This window comes from Colletotrichum chrysophilum (assembly GCF_026319265.1).
Source record: "Colletotrichum chrysophilum strain AFK26 chromosome Unknown scaffold_100, whole genome shotgun sequence".
NCBI classification, from domain to species: domain Eukaryota; kingdom Fungi; phylum Ascomycota; class Sordariomycetes; order Glomerellales; family Glomerellaceae; genus Colletotrichum; species Colletotrichum chrysophilum.
The window spans coordinates 1-26,807 of record NW_026517387.1 but is presented as its reverse complement, the minus strand read 5'-3'; the positions used below and the strand labels follow the sequence as shown (position 1 = coordinate 26,807).

At 53.0% G+C, this 26,807-nt stretch overlaps 8 protein-coding genes across 8 annotated transcripts; 4 read left to right on the top strand and 4 right to left on the bottom strand.

Annotated features, from left to right (window-relative positions):
- Positions 1-536: 536 nt before the first annotated feature.
- On the top strand, positions 537-2,122 carry COL26b_009891 (uncharacterized protein; the record flags this gene model as incomplete). The annotated part of the gene is made up of 2 exons (XM_053182606.1): positions 537-723; positions 783-2,122. The coding sequence occupies 2 exons, from the start codon at positions 537-539 to the stop codon at positions 2,120-2,122; spliced, it is 1,527 nt and encodes a 508-aa protein (XP_053033414.1).
- A 2,251-nt stretch (positions 2,123-4,373) lies between these two features.
- On the bottom strand, positions 4,374-5,517 carry COL26b_009890 (uncharacterized protein; the record flags this gene model as incomplete). Its single annotated transcript, XM_053182605.1, has 3 exons — positions 4,374-4,750; positions 4,810-5,177; positions 5,243-5,517. The coding sequence occupies 3 exons, from the start codon at positions 5,515-5,517 to the stop codon at positions 4,374-4,376; spliced, it is 1,020 nt and encodes a 339-aa protein (XP_053033413.1).
- Positions 5,518-6,842: 1,325 nt separating this feature from the next.
- On the bottom strand, positions 6,843-7,427 carry COL26b_009889 (uncharacterized protein; the record flags this gene model as incomplete). The annotated part of the gene is made up of 2 exons (XM_053182604.1): positions 6,843-6,860; positions 7,134-7,427. 2 exons carry the CDS (start codon positions 7,425-7,427, stop codon positions 6,843-6,845), a joined length of 312 nt encoding a protein of 103 aa, XP_053033412.1.
- A 524-nt stretch (positions 7,428-7,951) lies between these two features.
- On the bottom strand, positions 7,952-8,357 carry COL26b_009888 (uncharacterized protein; the record flags this gene model as incomplete). Its single annotated transcript, XM_053182603.1, has 3 exons — positions 7,952-7,981; positions 8,105-8,216; positions 8,272-8,357. 3 exons carry the CDS (start codon positions 8,355-8,357, stop codon positions 7,952-7,954), a joined length of 228 nt encoding a protein of 75 aa, XP_053033411.1.
- Positions 8,358-12,373: 4,016 nt separating this feature from the next.
- Positions 12,374-14,299, top strand: COL26b_009887 (uncharacterized protein; the record flags this gene model as incomplete). Its single annotated transcript, XM_053182602.1, has 2 exons — positions 12,374-12,873; positions 12,928-14,299. The coding sequence occupies 2 exons, from the start codon at positions 12,374-12,376 to the stop codon at positions 14,297-14,299; spliced, it is 1,872 nt and encodes a 623-aa protein (XP_053033410.1).
- Positions 14,300-15,245: 946 nt separating this feature from the next.
- COL26b_009886 (uncharacterized protein) lies at positions 15,246-17,165 on the top strand (the record flags this gene model as incomplete). Its single annotated transcript, XM_053182601.1, has 6 exons — positions 15,246-15,419; positions 15,539-15,785; positions 15,839-16,072; positions 16,127-16,559; positions 16,612-16,853; positions 16,912-17,165. The coding sequence occupies 6 exons, from the start codon at positions 15,246-15,248 to the stop codon at positions 17,163-17,165; spliced, it is 1,584 nt and encodes a 527-aa protein (XP_053033409.1).
- A 5,181-nt stretch (positions 17,166-22,346) lies between these two features.
- COL26b_009885 (uncharacterized protein) lies at positions 22,347-23,667 on the bottom strand (the record flags this gene model as incomplete). The annotated part of the gene is made up of 3 exons (XM_053182600.1): positions 22,347-22,424; positions 22,842-23,467; positions 23,544-23,667. 3 exons carry the CDS (start codon positions 23,665-23,667, stop codon positions 22,347-22,349), a joined length of 828 nt encoding a protein of 275 aa, XP_053033408.1.
- A 1,719-nt stretch (positions 23,668-25,386) lies between these two features.
- On the top strand, positions 25,387-26,183 carry COL26b_009884 (uncharacterized protein; the record flags this gene model as incomplete). The annotated part of the gene is made up of 3 exons (XM_053182599.1): positions 25,387-25,437; positions 25,502-25,857; positions 25,940-26,183. The coding sequence occupies 3 exons, from the start codon at positions 25,387-25,389 to the stop codon at positions 26,181-26,183; spliced, it is 651 nt and encodes a 216-aa protein (XP_053033407.1).
- Positions 26,184-26,807: the final 624 nt, after the last annotated feature.

The following is a 26,807-nucleotide window of genomic DNA, read 5'->3' as shown; positions in this document are numbered from 1 at the left end:
GTGACGTTCCCCGCGCACGCGAACGCGAAGCGGCGACGGCGAGCGGTCTCTGTGGTCTCTTGCGCACTCCAACATCTCCCCCATCCAACCCGCGCTTTCACCCCGTGGATGGATTTATCCCCACGTCATCCTGATGCGGCCGAAGAAGCCCCATTGCAGCTGCATCGCCGGAGCTGTCGATAGGTCTGACCAGCCCAGGGGCACTCGTACAGATCCCGGACAGGCGTCAAACTCTTACTTCCCACGCACGCAGCGCACTTGGACGATGAGATGGGACGGGATGGTGTTCACCCCACATTAAAAATGTTGTTGAGGGGTGGCTATTTGTTCCCCCGCGGATCTTGACCGAAGCCTGCCACCCCTTTATAAGCTTTAGCTTCCCGTCTCCGAGACGCCTCATCCGGGATATAAGTCGACTCAATCCAGACGTCCCCTCTCCCCGACCACTCTCACCAGTCTCACTCCTGGCCCGGCCCTCCCTTACGACAACCCGTTGTGTGAAGAGTCAAGTCTGAGATCCCACAACACCAGCAAAGATGGACGACAAGATTGACCAGGCGGAAACCGCCAAGGGCGTCCACGCCGACAACGTCGAGAACCAGCAGCCCCAGGACCCCAATGCGCCTCGCACCATGGACCCGGCGCGTCGTGCTGCCGTTGAGAAGAGCATGAAGCGCAAGCTCGACACGCGCTGCTCTCTTTTCGTGCTCATCTACATCCTGAGTAGGTTCTCACCAGCTGTTCAATGGCTCTTTTACACAAACTTACATGAAGAACAACAGACTACCTCGACAGAAACAACATCGCTGCCGCCCGTCTTCGCGGTCTGCAAGATGACCTCAAGCTCGACAACACGCAATACGCCACCTGCTTGAGTATTCTCTACGTCGGCTACATTCTCATGCAGGTCCCCTCGAACATGATCATCAACAAGATCTCCCGCCCATCGTTGTACATCTCCGCCGCCATGCTGGTCTGGGGTCTCATTTCGACCCTGTCCGGTGTCACCAACAACTTCGGCGGCATGGTCGCCACCCGTTTCTGCTTGGGCTTCATCGAGGCCGCCTTCCTGCCCGGTGCCCTGCTCATTCTCTCCAAGTGGTACACCCGCCGCGAGCTGACCACCCGCAACGCCATCCTCTTCTGCGGTAACCTGATCTCCAACGCCTTCTCCGCCCTGGTCGGTGCCGGTGTCCTGTCCAACATGCAGGGCGTTCTCGGACACGCCGCGTGGCGCTGGCTGTTCTGGATCGAGGGCGCCGTCACCATGGCCGTCGCCATCTCCGCTGCCTTCATCCTCCCCGATCTCCCCACCAACTCCAAGGGCTTCACCGAGGAGGAGCTGTACGTCGCCCAGCTCCGCATGACTGAGGATGTTGGTGAGGCCGATGCCGATTCCGCCGACATGGGACCTCTGGACGGTCTCTACATGGCTGTCAAGGACGTCAAAATCTACGTCATGATGCTGACCTTCACTGCCTACGTCGTCGGTCTGTCTTTCAACGCCTTCTTCCCTACTCTCACCGGCACCCTCGGCTTCGGCTACGTTCCGACTCTGCTCATGAGCTCTCCTCCCTGGGCCTTCTCCTGCATCATCTCTCTCATCAACGCCTGGCACGCCGATCGCACTCAGGAGAGATTCTGGCACATTGTCGGCCCCATCTGCGTCGGTCTCGTTGGCTTCATCATTTCGATGTCGACTCTGAACGTCGCCGCTCGCTACATCGCCCTCTTTCTCCAGGCTAGCTCTTACGCTGGATTCATCGTCTTCTACTCCTGGATCTCCTCTTCCTTCCCCCGTCCCCCGGCCAAGCGTGCCGTCGCCATCGCCATGATCAACGCCTTCTCCCAGCTCGGCAACGTCGCCGGCTCCTACGTCTGGGACCTCAAGGAGAACGGCTTCCGCAAGAGCTACGGCATCGTCACTGCCATGTTCGGTGTCACCATCATCGGCTGCTACATCTTCAAGCGCATCCTCGACAACCTCAACAAGCAGCTCGAGGACGGCGAGCGCGCGTGGGAGGTCCATGGTGACGTCGCGCACCAGACCGCTGAGATCACCAACACTGAGGAGATTGAGGCGGCGCGCAAGATGGGCAAGGGCTTCAGGTACCTCGTCTAAGCGAACGCTGTCACGAGACGTTGAATGAAGGATTAAAATAATGGTTATTTGATACCCATGATAAAGAGCGCTTTGTACCTGTAGAACCAGTTGTTTGCTACTTTGAAAGAGCCTGTAATATTGCAGGACTTGGCAAGCATCACAAACAATGGAATGAATACGTAATGATAAAATTCTTGCATGCAATAGTCTTCAGGATGGGCAGCCTGGTGGAAAAACCCTGCATGCACGGTGGTCATCTGCCCAGGATGCATGTCCATTCGCACCCCTGCTTGCAATTCTTGACATTTGGAGAACAGTCTGCGAGGGGTTCAGAATTGGAGAGATTTCCCCAACGTAAAAAAACAAAATCAAACCGCTGTGGAGATTTCATGTGGATGGTAACAAAAGATGCAAGTCATGCAAATGTGCCCAGTTGGCTGATATCCAAGGCATCATCCCAAATTCAACATTTTCCCGGGAACCAAACCACGAAAAAGAATCGGAACGCAAGCTCCTCGGCACACAACATCCCCGCGTTTTCATATCCCGCAATTCCACAACCAAATCTCTGGGGGAGACGCCGCTGTTCTGGAGTAAACTGCGCCCTCCACCTTTTCTCGTCCCGGACTTTAGCGCCCACGACGACGCGGACTCTGACCGAAGCTGACCAGGGATGAACTGCGAACCCACTTCTCCTCCTGTTCCTCCAATTTTCTGCTGGGGATCTCCACTTGAAGTGCAACGGCTCGGGTTAGATCCTTGGACAGCCGCGACAACCTTGCTTCTGCGGTGTGCAGCTCCCGGAGGCTGCTCGGAAACTGGTCGGGAAACCTGACGCGACGACGCGAGCCGACCGCCTAGGTGATAGAGTCTTATGACCGACGACCGTGGCGCAAATGAGGCTTCAGAGGTTGATTGAGGATCATCAGATAAGCTGGGATGAAGATCAGATGAGAATCAGCCTTATGACCCCGGAAGAAGGTGTAACTTTGATTTGGATGCAAAATAGGCAGTGATATTGCTTGAGAGCCGGCACCTTTGAAGGCGATGTTGAACCCATGTGTCCCTCAAATGAGCCAATCAGCGTGTAGAATGGCAGTCATCATTCGGGAATACAATCCGCTCGAGAGCTGCTCGCTGGCAACTTTTCCGAGCTCTACCAGGAGGCGATGTCCTCACGGGTAAAGGCTTTCCCAACTTATCTCCATGCTGAAATTCTAAGAAAGCCTTTCAGGACCACTTTCGATGAGCTGGACATACGTTGTCGACCCCAAAGTATGACTATTATTCGTGACGGGTGTTGGTGAACGTAGGTCGAGGGCATCACATGTCGACGTCGCTTTTTGAGTGTTTGTCGATCGACGTTGCATACTCATCCCAGCCTAACACATGTTCATGTGCCATTGAGAACCTGTCGTAGATCCCGTCCTGCATTGCAGCCTGTGTACAAGTTCAGTGGCTACGCTGCCCACGTTGCTGATTCTGACATGACTTCAAACCCAGTAAGCGACAGGCTTGGACTCCATTATCGTGGGGGTCAGATTTGAGTCCTCGGTAATATTGACGTTACCCCTCATCTGAGATCGAGAAATCCAGTTGCATATGCCTGGAAGTAGGCTCGGGCCGCAGTAGTTGCCGCCCACGATGGCCTGCAGTCAAGGGTCCGACAAGGAATAGACAGGATCGACTCATGATATGCCGGTCATCTAGCATTGTCACATATCGTCCACATGTCACATTCGGAGTCTACCAAGCCTCGCAGGCGGTTTCGGTCATGATTCACTTGCCATGCCAGCAGACCCGGCATCCTGGTCCTCGGTCTTGCCCCAGTTCCCCCTCCTCTGGACTTTTGTCCCATCAACCATTCGCACGACACATCGCAGATGTCGTGCTTAGCTAGTTCCCCTAGTTCCAAAACTACCCCCTCGGTTTATCTTGGCTCTTCCACCGGGATGGTTCCGGTGGGATGAAGTTGCGCCGCTAAGTGTTCGAGACGGGCTTGAGTCCCACTACTCCGGAGCATTACCAGAATAGGAAATTCGTCTTCCCCGGAGCTGTCATTCTCGAGCCATAAATGTGGAAGGAAGAACTGGGACCGCTGAAGTAGCCTACAATAATGGGATGAGAAATGTGAACTGGCCGAATGCAATGCTTAAGCGTATCTAATGGCCGCCAATGTCTAATGATGGGGGTATTCCACTTTAGTATACAAAGATAAAACCAATGGTTCGATCTTGGGCAACGTCTCAGGGGCTCTTCCAGACTGTCTCTAGACGGCATTTTGCTTCTCTTCGAGAGTCTCTGTTCCTCGCTCCCTGCTTTCTTCCTCGTTCTTCTCCGAAGCCGTTGATCTTGCCGAAAGGAAGGGGGGCGGTACAGAGAAGACTAACATAGCAGCCGCAAAGACGGTCACCGCGATGAACTGCAAGCGATACACATCGTTATAAGTCTTGCGCACCATCAACGCGACAGGTTTCTCCAGCTGGGGCAACACCGTGGTGGGCGAAGCTAGGAGTGGCCTCATTACATCCTCCGGCAACGTATCCAGACGCTTTGGCATCTCGCTGTGCAGGATTGCGGAGCAGACTGATATGGCGATGCAACCTCCCATCGTACGAATGGTATTGAAGGCACCCATCATGGCAGCTGCAAAGATATGTCAGTTTCGAGCTCAAGTGTCGCCGGTGCTAAAGGAATCGACTTACCATTATCTCGATCTTCAACCTCTACTCTTCCCATGACCATGAGAATAGGGACTGCAGTCCCCATGCCGACGCCGATGATAACTCCATAGCCGTAGTATCTATCTAAGACCTTCTCGCTGAACGGCATCTCGACAAGGAGGCCCACGCCCAGGACGACGAGAATAGTGCTAATGGTGATGGTGTACCAGCCGTAGCGAGTCGTCCTGGACAGCGCTATCCCCGAAAGCATGGAGCAGAAGGATGACACCAGCAGAAGTGGTAGTAATCGAATGCCTGCCATTGTGGCGGAGTTTAGATGGACAAGCTGGTTCAGTTGTGGGAGAACGATAACGACCGCGTAGAATACGGCGCCTTGGAAGAAGGCAGTACTGCGTCTTTGTCAGTAACTATTCTCGTGCAAAAGGTGATGACGTGACTCTCGCAACATTCTTACAGCAATAGAAAAGTAACTCTCGGAATCTTGAAGAGACGGAAAGGCATGACCGGCTCGATGACGGCGGCCGAGTTACGCTGAATGAACCATTCGTAAAGGAAGAAAAGCACGACGGCAACACCGCCTGCCACAACAGTTCCAACGATCCTAGAGTCGCTCCACGGGTGCTCTGCGCCTCCGGTCTGAAGTCCGTACAGCAACAAGACAGCCGATCCGATGGACAGCAGCGACCCGATGAAGTCTATGCGTTTGAAGACGGACTTACCAAAGTCCATGTTATCTTTGGGGAACGACCAGACCAGGACGGCGCCAGCAATTCCTGCCGCGGGCACACTTAAGCGAGCGTCAGTAAGAGCCTCAAAGTCGCTGCAGACTGGGTGCCATAACTCACTTGAGGAGAAAGATCCATTTCCAATCCCCAGTGTCGCTGATCACTCCTCCAAGAATCGGGCCTAGGATGCTTGCGAGGGCGAACACCGAGCTCACTGCTGCTGAATACGGCCCCAGCCATCGAGCAGGGCAGATGTCGATTACGGAGACGAAAACGACGGAGAATATGCCGGAACCGCCGATTCCCTGAAGAGCGCGAAATACAATTCTGTGAAATATTGGTGAATATCAGAGGGCAGGGCACGGCAATGAGGCGTAGGCTTACAAATGCGTCAAGGTCATGGATTGAGCCGCGGCACAAAGTCCCGAGAAGAGGGCAAACCATGCCAAGGCGAATAGAAGGATGTTTCTTTGGCCAAAAATGTCGGTCAATTTGGAGTAGGTAAGAATGAACCCTGGGCCGAAGATGTAAGCTGGTCTGTTCGACAGAAGGCTTGATCAGGTAGGCACCTACCGCTATTGGTAACCAAGAAGGCCGTTACCACCCAGCCAACTTTGTTGTAGTCATTGAAGTGAGTACCGATCGTGGTAAGAGCCGTGGCGATGATAGTTGTCTCTAATGCGGAAAGAAACAGAGCTAATGCTAGGCTGCAGAACCCATGTCAGTCCCCAAACCAAGATAAAGTTGGGAGGGATGAACCCATGCTAGGCAGACTCACCCGAGCATGCAGATATGAAGTCTCCAGCCGTAGATCGCGCGGGCGGGGTCTTGGAGCTTATGCCCGATCGTCGTAGTGTTCTTGCCTGCAGCGGACGGCTGCGACTCGCCATTTTTGGTATCCATCGTGAATTTGAAGATGAGATATCAGACACTCCAGTACTCCAATGAATGATTTGACAAATATATAGTGCAAGGCATCGATTAACCCGGGACTGAAGATCTAAATAGGCTCCCGTGTCCCGCAAGGGACTTTGGCTGCCATTGGATGCATGTCAGATTGCCGGTAAGCCGGCGCGGCGGGTTTCCCACCAAACTCACCGAATGGGTGCATCTGCGTAAGAACCTATTCCGGTGGGCGAAATCTAACCCGGCTCCGAAGACGCCCGATGCAAATAAGTCGCCGCCGCACTCCACACGTAAGGCTTCGTCAATCAGGATAATGCGCGGCTGACAGTGGTCTTATACCAAGCGAAAGGATCTTGTGCCCGGATCAGATCATACGGGCAGCTGGCCCCCGCAGATTTGGAATCCTTCCGGCAAGTATTGAAGTCAGGCGTCATTTGCACCCTTTGCTATTTGGTAAAACCACGAAAGAAGCCCCATTTACCTACTACTAAAACTTACAGAGCGGTAGGGCTAGGCATATCCCGCCATTGACATAACCATAAACATTATTGAGGATGCATTTGAACACGTGAGATGTGAAAGGAACTGGCTACCCATCTTCACCGAACTTTTAGTCCGTAGACACGCTCACCTCGCCACCCGGCCCAGCACAAGGCACCAAGCAACGATACCCAACATACCCCATTGCGGCAAAAGAGGCTTCCCATCCCGTACCGCCAACATCGTGCCTCGTGTTACAATAGCCCCGTTAATCAGCAAAGCCGCTTCCCTCGTCGCCGGGACCAAGACGGCGGTACCCACCGCGATCCGCAGCACGGCGCCGGCGTACCCGGCCTGAGTGGAGTCGAGCCGGCCTCCGGAGAGCTCGGATATCCACCTGTTCTTGCCGGCGTAGTAATCCGCCGCGCGCTGGTTCGGGAAAGGGATGCCAACGAAGGGAAGTGCCGAGAGGATGCACATGGCCCCGAAGGACCAGTTGGAGAGGTTGGCGATCGCTCGGATGCTCATGGTGTCGGTCCGAATGAACCTGTTTGTTGGGTTTGTGGCTTGAGCGACGGCTTTCGGGCTGCGGAGATTTTGACAGCGGATTCGGTCCGTGGTTGACAGGAACAGGATGTTAACTCCATGTTTTCTTGGCGAGCAGCTGGGCCGACGCATCTTTTCAACGGCCCCTCGGGAGATGTGGCTGCTGACGTCAACGTCAGCACTACCCCTAACCAGCCCCCAAACGAACGCGATGGATTACGGGGGCGTGTCCGAGCCGCGCCGCGCCGCTTCGGAATGGCACAGCCGAAAAGCTTATGGGATTGGGGCAATCACGGCATGACTTTACTATCTGGCCTTCCACAAAAATCAATTCGTTTGCGATCATGGTATGATCGGTATGCTACTGGATCTACTCGACCTGCTCTCCCGCCTCCAGCAATCCGCTGTGTCTAGCCGGTCTGACGGCTCCAAACCCCGCCTCAGTTCGGGCGATGGAATGGCCTGCATATAGAAGTCAGGCTGGCGTGCGTAGCTACTCGAGCCGGTCACGCGGGAGTCGTGACCTCGTTGGTAGTCTTTGAGGAGTGCGTAGAAGAACGCGGTGTTTGCGACGATGCAAGCGCAGAGTATCTCGATGGATGCCCACTAGGATAGGTTAGTCTCTAGTTCGTAATTCCAGCCTCGTGGAAGAAACTCACCATGGAGCGAGACCTCTGCGATACTGCCTGGTTCAGTATCATGGGCAGTCGCATGATGGTAATTACTACAATGAGACCAGCAATGCTGAAGAGGAGAATGAGTTGCGCTTTTCTGCTGGATGTCAGTGACGAACCCTTTCACGAGGCGGCTGTCGGTAGTGACTTACACTTTCCCGTCAAGCTTGACGTGACGAAGGATGGGAAACGGGAAAATGATGAGGGCGATATCGGTTACAATGTTAAAAACGGCCATGGTGACGAGATTGCCGACCGCTCGGTGACAGGAGTATTGACCGGTCGGGTCAGGAAGCCACATCCTAGCAAATATTAGCCCAACCCGAGCCTTGGGGATGGAAGAAGATCATCGACTTACAAAGACAGTGGCCGACATTCGGCTAGAGTGGGTATCAAGACAATAAAGAAAGTGACGACAATGAACCACCAGAGCGCAGTAGTGGCGACCTTCCCCCAATGGAAGACATCGACGAAACGGGAATAGAAGTTGAGCAGGCACAACTTCAGAGACCACAAACTAGAAGGCAAGACGAAAAGCTGAGTCAGACGTGCATTTAATATTGAGGATCGTCTCACCGCCAGGTTGCCTCGCAAGGCTGGATCGGCATGCGAGTGAGACCTGGGGGCGGTATGTAAGCGAACTTACAACATGGCATAGAATATTCGTGACGGGATCAGCAGCTTCCGGGAGGCGACATAATTCTCCTCAAGCTGCGCGATGGAGACGCCCTGCGCGGCGGCGTCTTCTGGCGTTGGTAGACCAAAGGTGTGTGTCGGGTTGAGGACGAAGGAGATTGCGATGCAGGTAGTGCGGCCGATGAGAGGCACGATGGCGAAGGCCATGTAAGCGTCGTCGGCGTGCCATGTCCGGTGGCACGAGTCGTGAACCCTGCAGCGCGAGAAGATGCGGTAGCCGCAGCGGACGAGGATGAGAGCCGCGCATATGCTGGCGGTGACGATGTCGAAGGTCACGTCTACTGACATGATCATGATCTCGTTGTCGCTGTCGTCGTCGGCTTCGTCGTCGTTTGCACGGTATGCGTCGTCGGTGGAGGTGATGTTCGCAGCTGCTCGGCGGCAATGGCAACCATGGCGTGTTATGCCGCGGCCGACATGGTGATATGTAGTCTGAGTGCTCGTTCGAGGTACTCCCGGCCGGCCTGCTCGAAGGGCTTAGATGAGAATTGATCTCGAAGGTCTTTGAGCTCCCGGTTGCTGCTTGGACGAAAACGGCGACGGGTCTTCGGAATCGGTGCTAGAAATAAATCGTTTCGATGCTTCGACGTTGAGGCCGTGTTTGAAGTCGGGGTGTGGGGAAAGAGATCAAGGGAGACGGACAGGATGGGACGAACGTAACAGGCAAGGACTGGATTCTTAAGAGCAAAAAGGGACGCTGCGCAATATTGGGGTTACCCAAAAGCGAAGGGCACAGAAAAGGGAAAGGATCAAAGGGGATGGCAGACGGGTAGTCTGAGTCAGCTACGGCATACCACCAACACACCCCCAGCCATTTGCCAAGCTGCCTTTATGCTAGTCTCGTGTCTTTCGAGTCCGTCGCACACGGGGGCGGTAGTGAAGGGCGGGAAGATGTAAGGAGGACAGCTGGAAGGATGGATGGGATGTGATGGGTGGACGAGAGGGCGAGGCTTTCTTTTTGCTGCCGCCGCTGATGGGAGACTGACACACATTTCAGCTGAGAGAGAGCAGAAACGGACCGGCGGTTTCTGGATGGACATGGATCCGGCGAGGGTTGCCAAGGTGCATGCAGCTAAACTCTGGAAAAGTCATTGATGATCCGGGACTGCGGTCAAGGTACGGTGTGATTCGCGCGATGGCCCGGGGGAACGGTAGCGCAAGCTCTCCTCTCAGTCGTTGGCCTGCCGCCTACGAGCTCTTCTCGGGTTGTCGGGTCCTCAGGCTGGTCAATGGTCCAATTTCCCCGCATGCAGTCGCCCGGGGGCACCCATGGCGCCAAGCAACGTTCATAGTGATCTCTCGTAACGGAATGGCGGATGTTGTGCTGAAGACTTTGCTTGCTCCCCGGTGCCTGGCGCCAGAGAGTTATGATTCATGAAAATCTGGAGAGTGTAAACAAACGCGACGTTGTGAGCTCTGAGTAGTGTTCTGGTGTCTTCACGCATGTCACGGATAAGACGGAGCAACATGAATGCCCAAGACCGCATTGATCGCCAGCCATAATAAAACCCGATCAAAGTCCAACACAACGGTGGCGTTGGCACTTGGCTGGCACAACGGCTTCCCGGCGAACAATCGAGACGGACTCGCACCCCTTCCGCGCCTCTCGCTTCCCAAGAACGGCATCTGTCTCTTTGAGTTCGGCCTAAACCCGACCCCGGGAGGTTGGCTCGCGCGCTTGTCAGTTCCGTCCCAAACTTTGGTCCCAGCTGTCTCCATTGCATCCTAGCGCTCCATCGACATTTGCGCCTTACCATCGGATGACAGGACTCTGTCACTGGCAGGACTGGTCCAGGTACCAAATGTTTCCCCAGCTCGCTGTTCTAGGCCCGCAGGCCTTTATGATCCAGCAAGGGTTGATGACAGATTCATCGGCGGCCTTTGCTTCAGCGACTCCGCCCGTCTCCGCATGCCGCCTGTTCCCCGAAAGAGCGCACGACCTTAACTAAACCCCCTTGGGCCGCCAGGATCCCTGAGGGCTTCAATCAATCAGGGCTGATGTTGCATCGCCTGCGAAAGAGCTGGGTTTGCACTGGACAACGCAACCCTGGCAGGCAATTGGCGGATTGCGCCTCTAATGACGATGATCTGCACGCAAAATTACGTGCACTCGTCAGGTTGCCTGCCCGTCGCTGTCTTTGAGAGTGTTGGATCTGCTCTGCGTCGTGTCGCTCTTTGTCCGAATGAAGGGCGGACGCGCTGGGTTTCCGTCGTCCGCTTCGCGACCGCAATGTGCCCTTCATTTGATCCTCGCTTGCCCTGTCTCACGGCTGTGCGACCGTCTGTGTTCCACTGCATGTCCAATATTGTGTGATACTGGGGGCGCATTCAGTCGGAATCGAACAGCTCCTTCACTGCTACAATGCGGGTGCCACGGCATTTGGAACGCCTTGTATTGAAAACGGCCAAGACGGCTGCTGGACTCAGTCACCCCAGACGCCATGTCTAAGCCACTCGATGCTAGGCTGGAGAGCTTGAGATGTCTTTCAGCCACACTCTACCGCCTTTTCCGGTCGGAGTCCGCGGCTTTGAGGTGAGGCCCTTTTCAACCTGATCCTCTTGGTGATTGATCAATCATTTCCAGATGAACCAATTGCGAAACAGGTTTTGAGAGCTCCCTCAAACGCCCGGCGTGCGATGATAGGCAACATAATCTTCAACTTAATCATTTTGTTCAATCACGCGTATGTTGTTGGAGAACAAATCCCATCTTGCCTCGAATTATGCTTTTTGTAAATACGTACATACTGGGCAGGCGACCTCATCGGCGGCATACTGACTAATTACTTTCTCACAGAAGAAATCTGAAGAGATCCAAAGTCGCATACCAAGGACATGCCACAAAAGCCATTTAGCCATCAGGAAATTCTGCGCTGACGGAGGCCAATTAGGTGTATGAAGCATCATCGCCGCCCTTCTAGTGTGAGCGTTCGATATGAAGACCAAAGACTCGGAAGACCAAAACCCTAACGAAGCCTCGACAAAGTGAGAAGGGATGGAGTTTCGAAGGTTTAAAGCTGTCTCACTTTGACGTTGCCCATCTAGACCGGTTGAAGTACCCGCAATTGCTTCCATCATCGGACGGCCCGGTCATAAGACGGACACCATAAGGTCTAATGACTCTGAAACTCAATCCTCGAAGCGCAAGTCGAGTCAGATTTGTCATGAGAAAGGATGTTGGCCATGGTTCATCATTTCCGAGAAACCATGTTGCCGAAACCGAGTCGCCGGGACCAGGTCCGTGGGGTTGGGTATCCTTTTCCGTTCGGGGTCACGACCTTCCCCGGACCATGACCCGCGACGCGGGGAAGCCCCCACAACTAGTCTCAGAAAACTCCGGGGAGACTACGGAGGCGACCAAGAGGCTCTGCTATGTTCGTGAACAAACAGTTCGGCTAGCTTGGGCTAATGGACTCCGGCAAGTTGGGTTATGGAAACATACTTATAGCCTATGGGGTCCAACATAGGTCAAGCCCAGGGTGTTCTTGAAACGGGCACTTGGTTTCTTGCAAACACCCAGTATTCTTCTTGTTACGATCACATCTATCGGAAATCACAATGCCGTCCGTAAAAAGAGCAATTCGGATCGCCGGGTCCTCCGGCGGCTTCTCCGACCGGCAACGCGCCATCGGCGACCTCGCCAAGAACTGCGACATCGACTGCATCATCGGCGACTGGTTGTCAGAGTGTACCATGACACTCCACGGAGCCCAAAAGACCGAGAATCAACGACTGAAGCAGGCCGGGCAGCTGGCAGCGGATACCGTCGGCCTCTTCGACCCCACGTTCATGGAGAACCTCTCGCCGGCGCTGTCGTACATGCAAAAGAAGAACATCAAGATGGCTGTCAACGCCGGCGCCAGTGACACCGAGTTGCTCGCGGGGTTGGTTGAGGAAGAGATCAAGAAGCAGGGGCTGGACTTGAAAGTCGGCTGGGTCAGTGGCGACGAAGTCACCGAGACGGTGAAGAGACTCCATGCTGAGGGTGAGGTTTTCACGAGCTTGATGAACGGGCAGCCGTTGAAGGATTGGGGGTTTGATGACATTCTTGCTGCACAGTAAGACAAACACCACCACTATCAAGAGAACTACGATATGCTGACAAGCTCTAGATGTTACCTCGGCGGCGCTGGCATCGCTGAAGCTCTCCGTCAGGGGTGTGACATTGTCATCGCTGGACGTGTTGCCGACGCAGCCCCGACAATCGGCGCGTCAATGTGGTGGCACGGCTGGGATCGCGAGACCGACCTCGACCAAATTGCTGGCTCACTGGTCTGTGGCCATTTGATCGAGTGCTCTGCTTACGTCTGTGGCGGATACTACTCCGGCTTCAAGGCGTTGATGGACAAGTGCGAGAACATTGGGTTCCCCATCGCCGAAGTCGAGGCCGATGGCACATGCGTCATTACCAAGGAGCCGGGAACCGGAGGTGAGGTGTCCGTTGGAACGGTCAGCTCGCAGCTGTTGTATGAAATCCAAGGACCCCTTTACTATGGCTCCGATGTCACTGCCAACCTCGAAGGGGTGGTGATGACCCAAGTTGGCCCGGATCGGGTGCAAGTCACCGGCGTCAAGGGCCTTCCGGCGCCGTCGACGACGAAAGTTGGATTGACTGCTTTTGGTGGATACCAAGCGGAGTTTCACTACTACATTGTCGGCCTCGATCTAGAAGCCAAGGCCGAGTGGACGGAGCGGCAGGTTCGCAACTCCATTGGCGATGCCATCAAGGACCTGTCCTGCCTCAAATTTACGCTGAACGGCTGCTGCCCCGAGAATCCCCGTAACCAAGAAGTGGCAACCGTCGACTTCCGCATATTCGTTCAGACAAAGCGAAAGGCACTTGTCGACAAGTTCACCCTCGACGTCCCTGGTTTCAACCGCTGGTGCATGGAGAATTTCCTGCAAAGTTGCCCCGGAGCGACGTTGGGCAATGATCAGAGGCAATCGGAAGGAAAGCCTTTCTTCGAATATTACGTCACCCTGCTACCGCAGTCTGAGGTGAAGCATCGCGTCGAGATGCCGTGGGCTGGCAAGTCGATCGAGATCCCGGTGCAGAAGAACGTCCGGGCAGACTACCCACGCGACCAGAACAGCTACGAGACGAGCAACCCTGTAGACCTCAATACCTTTGGTCCCACGACGAGGGGCCCGCTTGGATGGATTGTCGGTGGCCGATCGGGCGATAAGGCGAGCGACGCCAACGTTGGGTTCTACGTCCGCCATGCTGATGAGTGGGACTGGCTGCGGAGTGTGTTAACAACCGAAAAGATCAAGCAGTTGCTGGACGGTAGTGATAAAGGGAAGAAGGTTGAGAGGTTTGAGATCCCGGGCATCAGGGCTGTTCACTTCTTGTTGAGAGATCACCTGGACCGTGGTTTCAACTCGACGAGTGAATATGACACGCTCGGGAAGAATGTGTGTGAGTATTTGCGGGCCAAACATGTGGACATCCCGAACAAATTCCTTCGTCGTGGCATCTTCTAAGATGCGTATGTGTAGATATTCTTTGTCTTCCGAATGGCACGAATGGCAGCGCCGTTTACCTTAGTTCCATGATGCCCCACGTGACCGGAAGCTTCCGGGTTGAAAACTGGAACCTCGGCTACGGCATCGGCTCCGGGACGGCAGTCCGGACTGATAAGAGTGGAGACGGACACGGCCCGGACCGGGGGTGAGATAGCGGAAACGCAAAATGCCCTGATAAGCGTGGGAAAGCACATGACTTCGAGACAATCTACTCTACAGAAGAGATTTGCTACCGCCCGTCGTATTTCTTATCGGGTCTCGCATATTTCGGTAAGCGTGTAGCGGCGCCACGGACAGCCGTAGCTGGAACAAAACCTGCCGATCCCCCAACCTTTGCGTTCATGCCCCTCCCACGTGGGGTGTTTTCGGTGCGTGTCATTGGTGCAGGCGCTGCACGCCAAAGCACCAACAGGAGGAACGTTTCATTCAATCTCAAGCTTCTTCCCAAGCGTCCAATGAGAAACGCAAGATATCACATATTCTTGCGGCGAGAATGCAGACCCTGACGACCGGTTCTTTATCCCTCAATTGCGGCAATTGCTGCTCGAGGCAACATCCCACGTGTGGCTTTTAATGAGGAAAAGACTATGGTGAGGAAAAGTCGTGCATTGGCCACTAGTATGAGGACCCATACAGACGGCTAAGACGCAACACTGTTTGCCGCAAGGAACATGACGAACAAGATCATAGATGGCCTCAAACGAATGCACGCTCAAGTACAATAGTGGGGTACCCATGCACCAAGTTTCGCCCGAGGTGTGACATTGGCCGGATGCCGTACCGTGTTCCCTCACCCCGCAGATAAATCACGTAGCTGGGACCTTTTTTCATCTGATCCTTTCTTCTGTTCTCTCTCGATCGATGTCATCTGCATCTTCTGCATTCTCTCTCAAACACATCGACAATGCATGGATCGGAAGACACGGCGGCCATGAAGGATCCCACGACGCAGAAGAAGGTCGACTCCGACGCGCCGGCGTACGGCGCGGAGGACATCTCCATCAGCTCCGGTATGGACATCTTGGAAAACGAGGGCGAGGATCCCGTGCTCGCCAAAAAGATGCACATCGTCAATGACGTATGATACACAACTCTACGCTCTCACGGGTCTCCCCGACTCATGCGGATGCGACCACTCTCGAAGACTCATGTGAAATGAGATCTCAATGGCCCAAAGAACGGAACTGACCTCTACAGGCTAACGACGAGATCGGCTGGACTCCCTTTCACTGGAAGCTCTTCATGCTTAACGGCTTCGGCTACGCTGTCGACTCGCTTATCGCGCTTGTTCAGTCCGTTACGAACGCGGCGGTGTACCTCGAGCTGGCGTCGCCGTCGGACTACGTCAACGCCGGTACTGTGTCGTTGTATGTTGGCCTTTTGATTGGAGCGATTTTCTGGGGTTTCGGGGCCGACATCATAGGCAGGAGGATTGCCTTCAATGGTATGATCTGCTCCACTCAGGTCCAAGTTAGATGGGAAACTCACATCAGTCAGTTACGCTTCTAATCACTTCTCTGGCGACAATCATCTCCGGCGCAAGCCCTAACCTGGTTTTCTGGGCCGCATTCGTTGCTATTTCGGCATTTGGCGCGGGTGGAAACTTGGTCCTTGACCCGACGGTGTTTCTCGAGTTTCTCCCCAGCAACAAGCAATGGACTGTGACGGCTCTCGCTCTTTGGTGGGGATTGGGCCAGGCCATCGTTGGCTTCATCAGTTGGGGATTCTTGAGTGAGTTGCGAAATCATCTTTGTGTCCTAAAATAGAGTACTGACTCATCTTAAGCTCAGGAGCGATGGAACTGCGTTGAAGGTCAGACGTGTAACTGGTCAACCAATGCCGGCTGGAGATACGTTTCCTTCACCTCGGGCGCCTTTGTCTTCGTGGCCTCGATTCTGCGTGTCACCATCATGCGCCTACAAGAGACACCGAAGTACCTTCTCAGCGTTGGTCGTGACGAGGATCTTGTCCGCAACTACCAGAAGCTGGCGCAGAAGTACAACAGGCCCTGTTCGCTCACTATTGAGAAGCTTGAGGCGTGCGGGCAAATCAAGTCTGCCGGGCAGAAGCGTAACAGCTTCAAGTTCGTCATTCGTGAGTTGGGTGCCCACGTTAAGGGCCTCTTCGTCACCAAGAAGATGAGCCGGAGCACTGCCATGGTCTGGATGTCATGGACGCTGATCGGTCTGGCGTACCCGCTGTTCTATGTTTTCCTCCCGTGAGTACTTTCAAGTTGATGCATGAATGACAAGGAAGCTGATGAGTTGCAGATCTTATCTTTCCACTCGAGTGCCTGACGCTGAGGAGACGCCTTATGAAACTTGGCGCAACTTCACTTTGACAAATATTTCGGGCGTTCCTGGACCGATCCTGGCTGGTATTCTTGCCAACATCCCGAAGGTCGGTCGTAAGTACACCATGGTCATCGGAGCCATTATCTCCATGGCGCTGTTCTTTGGGTACACCGCCGTGAGCACTCCAGCGCAGAATGTCGGCATCAGCTGTGCAATTGGTGAGTGTTCAGAAATTTTGCAGAAACACAGAATGTTCAATACTGACGAGTCTTGCAGCATTTGGCATCAATATCTACTACGGCACACTCTACGCGTACACCGTCGAAGTATTCCCTTCCGCTCACCGTGCGACTGGCAACGGCATCGCCGTAGCTTTCAACCGTTTGATGGGCATTGTCTCCGCCTTCGTCGCGTCGTCGGGAAACACCGCCAGTGCCGTGCCTCTGTACGTCTGCGCGGCGCTTTTTGGACTGATGGCAGTGGTTTCAGCTCTGTTCCCGTTCGAGCCATATGGCCGCCGAAGTTCATGAGCCGGGTTCGAGCCTTGCCATTCTATGACGGAGCTGAAAGAAGGATTTAAAGGGCTTCCGGAAAACAGGGAACACAAGCAAGTCGTGGTTTCTGTTGCTTCACGACGCGCAATAATCCCCGACACGAATTCGGTGGTAATTTCATCGGAGGTGTATATGGGTGACTGGGTGAGCCTGGGACCGGGATAACACCCGAGCCAGACTGGCTTGCACCTGAAAGGCTTTCTCCATACCTGGTGGGCAGGCGTGGACCGAATGACGGTCATCGATGTGGCCCAGTCTCCAGAATTGGATGATTGTGAGCAAGTCAGGGGACGCGCCCTCTCCTTGTTCAGGAATTTCCAGCAGGGCTGTTCAGGCCGGAATATCAACTTGTCAAGAAATAACAGTAGACGATAGACAGTAATTACAGACTAGATACCCATCATTCTATGTATCTTCTGCTTTAATTGTTTAACACCCGTCATTTTTATACTGGGTAAATCCTACGCATGTCTCGCGCGTACCGAATACATAAGCTGTAAATAATGTGAAGTCACACTACAGAAGTCGAACACGGTCAACACATATCCAGTCGGACGCGGAGGGGGGAACGAAGACATAGAGTAGTTAGGAAGGAATAGGAAACCACAAAAGAGGGGGGGAACGAAATACTACGAAAATTGATTATTCGAGACCTCAACAATTTCTTCATTGGGTTCACCAGGTTTACATGGGTATCTTGGTCGGTTGACAACCTATTGCTTTGCCCAAAGCAGTAATGGAGCATAATTCTCGCCAGATGTTTCTAGGCTCTGACCAGTGTCACGCCACAGTTCCCAGGAATGCCAGTCAACTCGTAACGGCTGACCGGCCAAGACCTTTTCGGGTTAAGGGTCTCATGCCAGACCTCAGATTCGCAATCAGCCAACTTGACTTAACCCATACCTTGGATCTTGGCATGTGGAGGAAGAATCTGGACTCTATTCTTGCTCGTTTAGACTTACCCGTCGTTTTCGAAATATCTACTTTCGCCGCCGCACGCGCCATGCGACGGCTGTAGGACCGAGCGCAAGTTGATGAAACTGGTAAGAAAACGCGAGCCCTTGGGGAAACCCAAGTGCTCACCACTGTTCGGCCACATGTTGACCGTCGTGTTTCGTTTCCAAATAGAAGATATTCGGCTCGTATTTCCGCCAGATTCGGCTACCTCGGTCTCATGAAGGATGCAGTTCATTGCCGAACTCCATTGACGGTAAGGTGTTGTTGAGTGCACGGTGCAGTTCCCTTGAGATTGTACCTACCGGCACTTTGGATCCATTGGATTTGATACGGTGGAGTGTCAAATCGGTTACCAAGATGGACGTCATAGGTAGTCACGGGATCTTTGGAAGTGCTACAATGTACAGTTCGCACCAGCCTCTACTTTTGCTCTTGCATTCATTGGCACAGCAAAGACATTGTAGACTTCGCAAAACATCGTCCGTACAATATTTCCCTAATGCCCAATTGGGAGAATGTTCCGCCGAGGTTTAATCGGTCGTCGTAGAAACAGAGCTTAGGCTAAGCTCAAAGAATGGTAACAACCCAAAACGGTTTCAACATCTGCGTTTACTCCCAGCCCACACCTACTGAGTTCGCCTCACATCGCACTCCGAAACACCCCCACGCCAGATCTTGCCCACGAAGCACGTGTGTCTCGGCCGGCGCAAAAACTCATTAGCCCCGTGATGAGCGGCGACTTCGAAACCGTCGAAGATCCCATCTCATCCCACGGGAGGCCACCCCGGCATCCCGCAGCGGCCCTTCGCGATCGGAAACTCCACCCGTAACAGAAGTTTTTGACGAGCTGGCCGTGAAGAAAGACCTAGGATTAGCATGCACGACACCGGTGATCACACAGAAATGAAGTCTGGCCATAGCTTCAGCATTAAGTGGTGCTACTATCGTTCTCGTCAACTTAATCCGACTTCATTGTCAGCCTCATTCTCGAGAATCAGTCTAGATGCTCTTGGCTTCTCTCTTGGCTGCATAAACTCCCTCTCATTTCCCCTCTCTGGTGATTTGTTTCAGTTGACTTCCCGCGGCTGCATGTCGGCATGTGGATTTTTGGTTTATTGATCAGCGAGCCAAGTGAGAATAAACTCCAGCCTCGTCTGATTCACGTCTGACAAAGAATGCCCCCATACCCGACACAGAATGGCTGGTGGGATGGTTTGCGGGGAAGGGGCCGGAAGAAGTGGAAATTCGAGTCCCGCGGGCGTTGCGGCGCGTGCAGCGCGGAGCAAAAAGAAAGACATGCTTATTCGCTAGCCTGCATGCGCAAAAGCCGTTAATGGCGACATTGGTACTAAGTAAGGTTGCGCCAAATGTACCCCTAGAACTTGAGGTTATTATGTGGCTGTCAAAGGTGTCATTCGATACGCCGCGGACTCTATCGGTGGCGATCGCTCCAATGAGCCGGCAATAGTACAACGTCAACGACCAGACCCTGTGACAAGCCGTTCGCCATAGTAGCCATCCATGGCAATAAAACGAAACGATGGCAGAAAAAGTGAATTTTGCCGAAGGGGTCCAACTGTCTTCCCATGCTACCTCTCACAAAATCATTTCCGAACATGGGACGGCTGAGGAGCCCGCGCGGTTATTGTTTGTCCGTGCAGGAAACAACAAACTTTCGTCGCATCTGAATCTTCACGATATGATCGTCGAGTATGAAGATCGTTCCCTGTCGGCGGGTCAGGGAGTGGATAATTGGATATCGCATTGCCCGCCAAGATGCCAGGGTCCCGGTTGGTGTAATTCGTTCTCGTTGAGAGAGCCTCATGGTGACTCCATGTCCACAATGTCGACCCCCTCTCGATCTTCGTTCTTGGCCGCAGAGACTTCATGTTGAAACTTCAAGTTGGAAAGTCTAAGCTGGTCCAGGCACGGGAATTATGAGCTGGAGATCGGTTGAAGGCGAATCTAATAGTTCACATGGACGGGTTTCTCAAGGCATCAACCAGGAAACCACAAGGTCGGAAGTTTTTAGAGCTGGAGACGTTAAGATATATAACTTCAGAGCGTTTCCCTCTTTCCCGCTTTGCAAGTGTCGCATCACGCTCTCACTCCGGGTCGCCCATCAAACAAGTATATTACAACGAAGCTCGATTATGCTTGTCCCTTCTCTTCAGCACGTGGCCATTGTGGCCTTGGCCTGCTACGTCTCAATTGGCCTTGCAGTTCCCAATGTGCAGTCAGTGACTGATATTAAGGATTTGAATGAGGTGAGTTTTGAATACTTCGAGTGGTCCATGAGACCCTCCATCAGAACTAACACCATTGGTTTCTGGTATAGAGGAACGAAGCCGTGAACAGCCCAGACGTCGCCGTAAGCAACATCATTTCCCGATCATGCATTGACATGTTCCTAACAACTGAGTAGGGTATTGGAGAGGACTTGCAAGCCCGTGCAAACAAACGACCACCAGCCCGGCCACCAGCCCGGCCTCCAGCGCGACCACGTCCACGCCCACGCCCGCGGCCGCGCCCGGTACCGGCGGTCGTAGTTCCTCTCGCCGTACCCCCTCAGCCCCCCCGTGTCCAAGTGCGGCCCGTTCCACCACCCAGACGAAGGCCCCCTTAAACAATACTGGACTCAGAAGGCTTGCGGAGGGGGTGAAGGGGACAGAAACGAGAGAGGTTGCCTGCGAGCCAAATATGGTGATGTTCGATACAGCCAGCCTTTACTACTGTCGGAATATGCTAGGAGATCATTTTGTTAGGGTGCGTTGATGACGTGAGGTAGGAAAACATGGGAAAAGGGTGTGACTATGTACATACGCAATGATCGGCTTGTGAGATCGTACGGTGAATAACAATTTTATTGTACTTTAAAATGCGGTCTATTCGGGGGACTTTGGATTTTTCAGTGCCCAAATGATTACCTCATTCACCTGTAAAGCAGATCATGTCGAAGACGCGGGAGTGAGAAACCAAAAAAACACAGTGGAGACGTACCTGGTGGATGAATGACAAAAGTCCCGTTGACGTACACATGTTGCCTGCCTGTAGCCACCTTCCAAATATGGATCTGTGCAACGTTTGGTCCATCTGTTGTGCAATAAAGACACATCACGTTGTCGCACATGTCATTCGTGCTATTTCAGCTCATCGTAGTAAAGTGACCTCATTTAACTTTCTAATCCCATGAACCCCCCCGCACCGTTTTGCAGCATAGTTCATCCTGTCCGAAAACGACCAGCAAAATGCTTGACTACGATTGGCACCTTAGCACCCCGCGCCTGTACATCTCCCACGTCAATCCTTCCAATAACATTCACTGCGACTTCTTCATCGAGTACATGAGCGACCGAGGGAGCGCCAGGCTTGACGAGCTATCACGAACCATGTCAAAACGAGAGGCGATTGCGAAGCTACACATCTTACCCCGCCTCGAGCGGATGGAGAAGTTGGGCTGGGGAAGGTATCTGGTCTCGCTCAAGCCTGAGGCTGTTGACGAGGATATTTCAACTATTCCTTTCTCACAGCGCCCTCTTGAGCCGATCGGCTGCGTCACGATGCAGCTGGCTAGATATCCTGGAGGTGGTCCGACCGCACCCGATCTTGGATTTTCGTTCCTTGACAGATACCAAGGCAAAGGTTATGCCACGGAGGCTGCCCAGAGACTGATGAAGTATTTTGAAGAGGAGAGAGGGCAGAAGGGGTTTCTTGGCCTCACTGACCCAGAGAACGACAAAGCGAAGAAAATGTTCCAACGGATGGGATTCGAGGACAGAGGAGAACGAGATGTGGTTGGAGTCGTAGAAGGGAAGACGTTCATGGCCTCAGTTTGGAGTAAAGGACTGGAAGGGAAGTTGGAAGAATATGGTTTCCAGTAGGGAGGATGTCGGCAGGCATGTGCGCGCGGGAACCACCACGAAGACAATTTAACCACTCTGGTGCAGAAGGTTTCGTTCATTTTTATCTGTGTTGCCGGGGATACATCCTGAGCTGGCGCCGAACTCTGTGGAAGGCGTTCATATCAAACTGAGGGAAAGAAAGGGCTAGGCTCTTGGCGGTCAACTCGAGCCAACCTTATCTCACACCGCGGACGGGGATGGTCTCCTGCGAAGCCTAACATTGAGACCTTTCTGCGAGACGAACCAACTTAAAGATAATGTTAGACGCTTTCATGGTGACCGATGGGACATCGAAAACTTACTGGCACTTCTCCTCCAGCAAAGCATTCGGGTCGACCAACTCAATGTCAAAATGTAGAAGTAGAGTGGGGATGAGCTGCCATATGGTCAGCATAAGATTGGTCAATGAACGCTTCGAAAGGTTTGGGCGGATAATCTTGCCTTTGCCATCTCCATCCAACTGATATCTATTGTTGAGTTAGCAGTCGACTGCAAAGGAAGTTTCCGCTGACGACCTACTTCTGCCTATGCACATTCGCGCCCCGGAACCGAATGCGAAGAAAAAGCGGTCTGATACGGCAATGTCAGCGAGCGAAGGGGGCATTAGTACCACGTAGCTTACGCAGGTCGCCATTATCCTCTTTCAGCCACCGCTCAGGTCTGAAAGAATGTACATCTTGGCCATAGACTGTTGTGTTGCGATGGACAACCCACGGGTTAACTCCTACAACGGACTACACGATCATGGTCAGCAAACATCTCTTAACTAATATTAAGGCCGACAAGAACTTACCCCAGCCGGCATAAAACGTCCATCAATTTCGTATCCACCTTTGGGAACAACGCGCGGCAGGGTCATGCCAACAGCTGGGTGCAACCTCAACGCCTCGTACATGGCAGCTTGGAGATAAGGCATTTTCTCAGACTCAGCGACGGTAACGGGGTCACTGAGCTTTCCTTGTTGCCAGAGGGTATCGACTTCTTCAACGAGCTTCCTCTTGGCCTCGGGATACTTCAGCATGTAGTAGATAATTGCACGGATGGAAATGGCTGTCGTATCGCTGCCGGCGAAGATGTTCGACGTCGCCATGGAGACCAGATCCGAGTTATCAAATTGATCAGGCTTGTCATGGTGCACAGCAAGGAGCTTCCCAAGGATATCCTGGTGGTCGGATCCACGGTCCTGCCTAGCAGTCACCTCGCGTGCTGCGAACTTCCTTAAGCTGCCGTGTCGAGAGGCGATACCGAGCCATGTACCGATGACAGGGGATAAGTAATCGTGAAGCCAGTAGAGCCAAGGAACTTGGCCAATCCAAGCAGCCGACTGCAAGGCATTCTCAATCTGCTTGAAGGAGCCGTCGTCTGATCCAACGTCCATGAAGCCGAAACGCTTGGAGAATGTAACCTCGCCAATTACGTCTAGAATATGTCAGCTAGAAGTCACACGGGCAAACGCGAGGCTTATTGAAGCAGGCGTTCTTGGCATTGCGCTTACCAAAGGCATAGAGCTGAACCCAATTGCCCATATCCACAGTTTGTCCCACCATCTCGTTAAGCTTATCGAATAGAACATGGATGGCGCTGTCCACGTATGGCTCCAGCTCCTTCAAAGTGGACATAGCATATGGTCTGCTGACCAGTCGTCTTTGGGCAGCGTGGATCGCATCGTCGCGTTCAGGAAACAGGTCGAATTTGCGTCGTCCTTGCCAAACACTGTACCAGTCGGATTTTCGAAATTTTGACCCAGCACCTGCGCCGATTAGCGTCATCACACCCCGCTCAGATCAGAACGACTTGCCGTAAATTGTCTTGATTGATGTGAGATCCGAGATGCTCCTGCAATTTATGTCTATCAGTGGCCTTTCTTGGGTAAATGCATGATTCTTGCTCACTTACACTTCACTAGGTGCGATCCGAACCACCTTGCCATGGATTTCATGGAGGCGCATCATGATCACATGGAGGTCTCCTTTGTATGAGTGGTACGCAAGCCATCCTCGCGAGAGGCTGGCCCAGTATGGCCCCGGGATGCCAGCAAACGATGAGAAGTAACGTTGATAGACGGCCCACAAAGCAAGGAAGATGACTGGCGCAAATTTGAGAGCTCCCAGTAGCGAAAACGAGCTCGTTTGGTCCACGATGTCATTCATGTTGAGCACAGTTGATAAACGACGCAGCTATCGAAGTTTCAGAGTCGACAGGCTTCTTCAAGAACTAAACAAGCGAAGTCTTCTTTAAATGTGGCTGTTCGGTGTCCCGAGGGCCCGAATTCCCAATAGGCATCTCCTTACTGGCCGATCGCAGTAGGATTACCCGGACTATCCGAGGTAGGTTGTTCCCCATGAGGTATGGAGTAGTTGATCTGGAGGGTGTTGCGGGGTAATACGATTAACTATTCCTCGCTTTGGTCGCGACTTGAGACGTCCGTCCAACCACCGAATTCCCCGAAACACCCCCGGCATGTAGAGTCGGGAAGTCGTTAGCGGCCCCATTTACGCCCGCCGGCCCCGCCCCCGCCATCGCCGATGCAATGTCCGAAGCGAGCAAGGGCTACAGCTGCGAGGTAATGCATTTGGCTATCTGGTACAATTTTGGTGATTTGGTCTATTTCAGAACATCTCTCGGTGATGAGACAAGGCGGTGGGCTGTACTAGTCTCTGGTACTGGGCTGGGTCTGATGCTGAGGAACAATGGTAGAGCTCTTGAAGTCAAGGGACTCTCCTGTGCAGGGTGCTAAAGATGCAACCTCTTTCATTGGTTGAGAAGGTATAGCACCGTAGACGTAGGCAGTGTTAAAATTCATCACTCGAGCTGAAGAAGTTTATCGCCATATCTTCAAGTATTCAGTTATGTAACGTTCATTGGGATTCTGCCAAGAGAATTAAAGAAAGACTTTGTGCCAATGTTTGAGGCTTGGTTCCTAGTCAGCTGATGTCACGTTGCACACGTTGGCATATAATATATTGGCAGTAAAACACGTTCGATGTGCTTGATTAACTAGCCCGATGTGTGGTTCTTGTCATTCAACACTTCGATTGAAAGCACCAGCGATCAGATGAACCAATCCCGAGGTCTGAAGGCATGAATTGTCCTGTTGGCAATGCATTATTGGGGTAGAGTGTGCATTACTGGGGTATAGTGAATCACCACGAACCCAAGAGCGTGCCCGGTGAATGAATACCACAAGTCACCACAAGTCAATAATACTGACTCACGAGGTTCACCGCAAGGGGTATTTATTTTCTTGAAATGATCTGCGGATTCTTCTCTTCTTTTCACACAGATTACGAAGATCGCTCACATCACACCTAGAGACCATACCGATTCTATCCTTCCCAATGCTTCTCAAGGCTATCGCTCTTCTTCCTCTTACCGCTCTTGCGGCTCAGGTGAGAACATCACTTCATTCCAGAGATTCATTTGACTGGCCACATACTAAATTTGTAACCGCAGGCTGCCACCATCGGTAGCACCGCCTCTCAAGCCCCGATCACAGGCTACAGTGTCTACGTTCCTGAGTGGGAGGTCCAGGCCTTCCCCGGAGGAGAGATTCAGATCATTGGCGGGACAGTAGAGCAGGTCTTAGACGAGCTTCGCAAAATCGACCCCAACTATGACGAGGACTTCGGCATTGGGAACGTCACCGAGTCTGGGCTGACCGACATTGTGGGTCCCAAGGCCGACTTTGAGGGAGCCGCAACTGTATGTGACGGCTGGGAACTTGCAAACACCGCCCGCATTCGCGAGGGAATCTCCCATCTCGACGGTGTCGATGGGAAGCCTCACAGGGGTGCCGGCCCTGCCAGCTGGTAAGTTTCTAGCCAACCACTCTGGTACGAATTTTTCTTCCCCAAATTGCTGACAAACATATAGCGGACGTGTCTCTTGCAGCTACAACTCGGCAATTTGGTGGTGCAACGATGTAAGTGACCTCGACTTCAATCATTTGCCGAGCGACCCAGCTGACAAGTGGATCAAGGACACCAAGGCCAAGGAACTCAACTCTTTCCGCGAGATCTCTGATGGCGCGCTCTACGTCATCAAGAAGTGCCGTGTTGGCGAGAGCACCAGAGTCGCCGGCCAGGCTTTCCACAAGGACAATTGGAACGTCATCGTTCGCTGGGCCAGATGCTGAGCAAGTCTTGAGACATCGACTTCGGCCTTCATGTGGGCCAAAGTACTGAGGGGGTTTGATAGTTCGACGGTGGCTGTATAGCCCAGTTGTAGTAGATTAACCGGATGCAGTTTGCCGGGCATCTTACAGATTCTACCTGTTCTGCAATTAATATGAATTTCGGAAGAACATGACCTGATCCTGGAATTCCATAACAACAGGCGAAAGTTCCCATTCACGGTCACGGATTCCTCCAAACCTGGCGTTTTATTTAGTTCTGACAAATAGACCCATCTCTATCCAATGGTGCTCTCCAGAGAAACATCGTATGCTGTTGTGACTGGTGCCAGAAGGCAACATCTACATCTGTGAATTATGGACTACTCTTGAATCATGACCATCTCTCCATGTCAGATTCTATCTCGCAGCCTAATCGTAAGACAAACTCGGGGATTCCTAGCCCGAATGCCGGGATCGTAGGAGAAAGACAGGGTGATACAGCAGCTGTCACGGTCTATGGACCGATATGAAGCTTCGGCTAGACCCTCAGCTATGGAATACTTTGGAAGGTTACAGAATATCGTGGAAGGTTATGAGAACCTTGTCGGCCCTTACTCAATGGAAGCTTCTGGAAGAAGACTCACA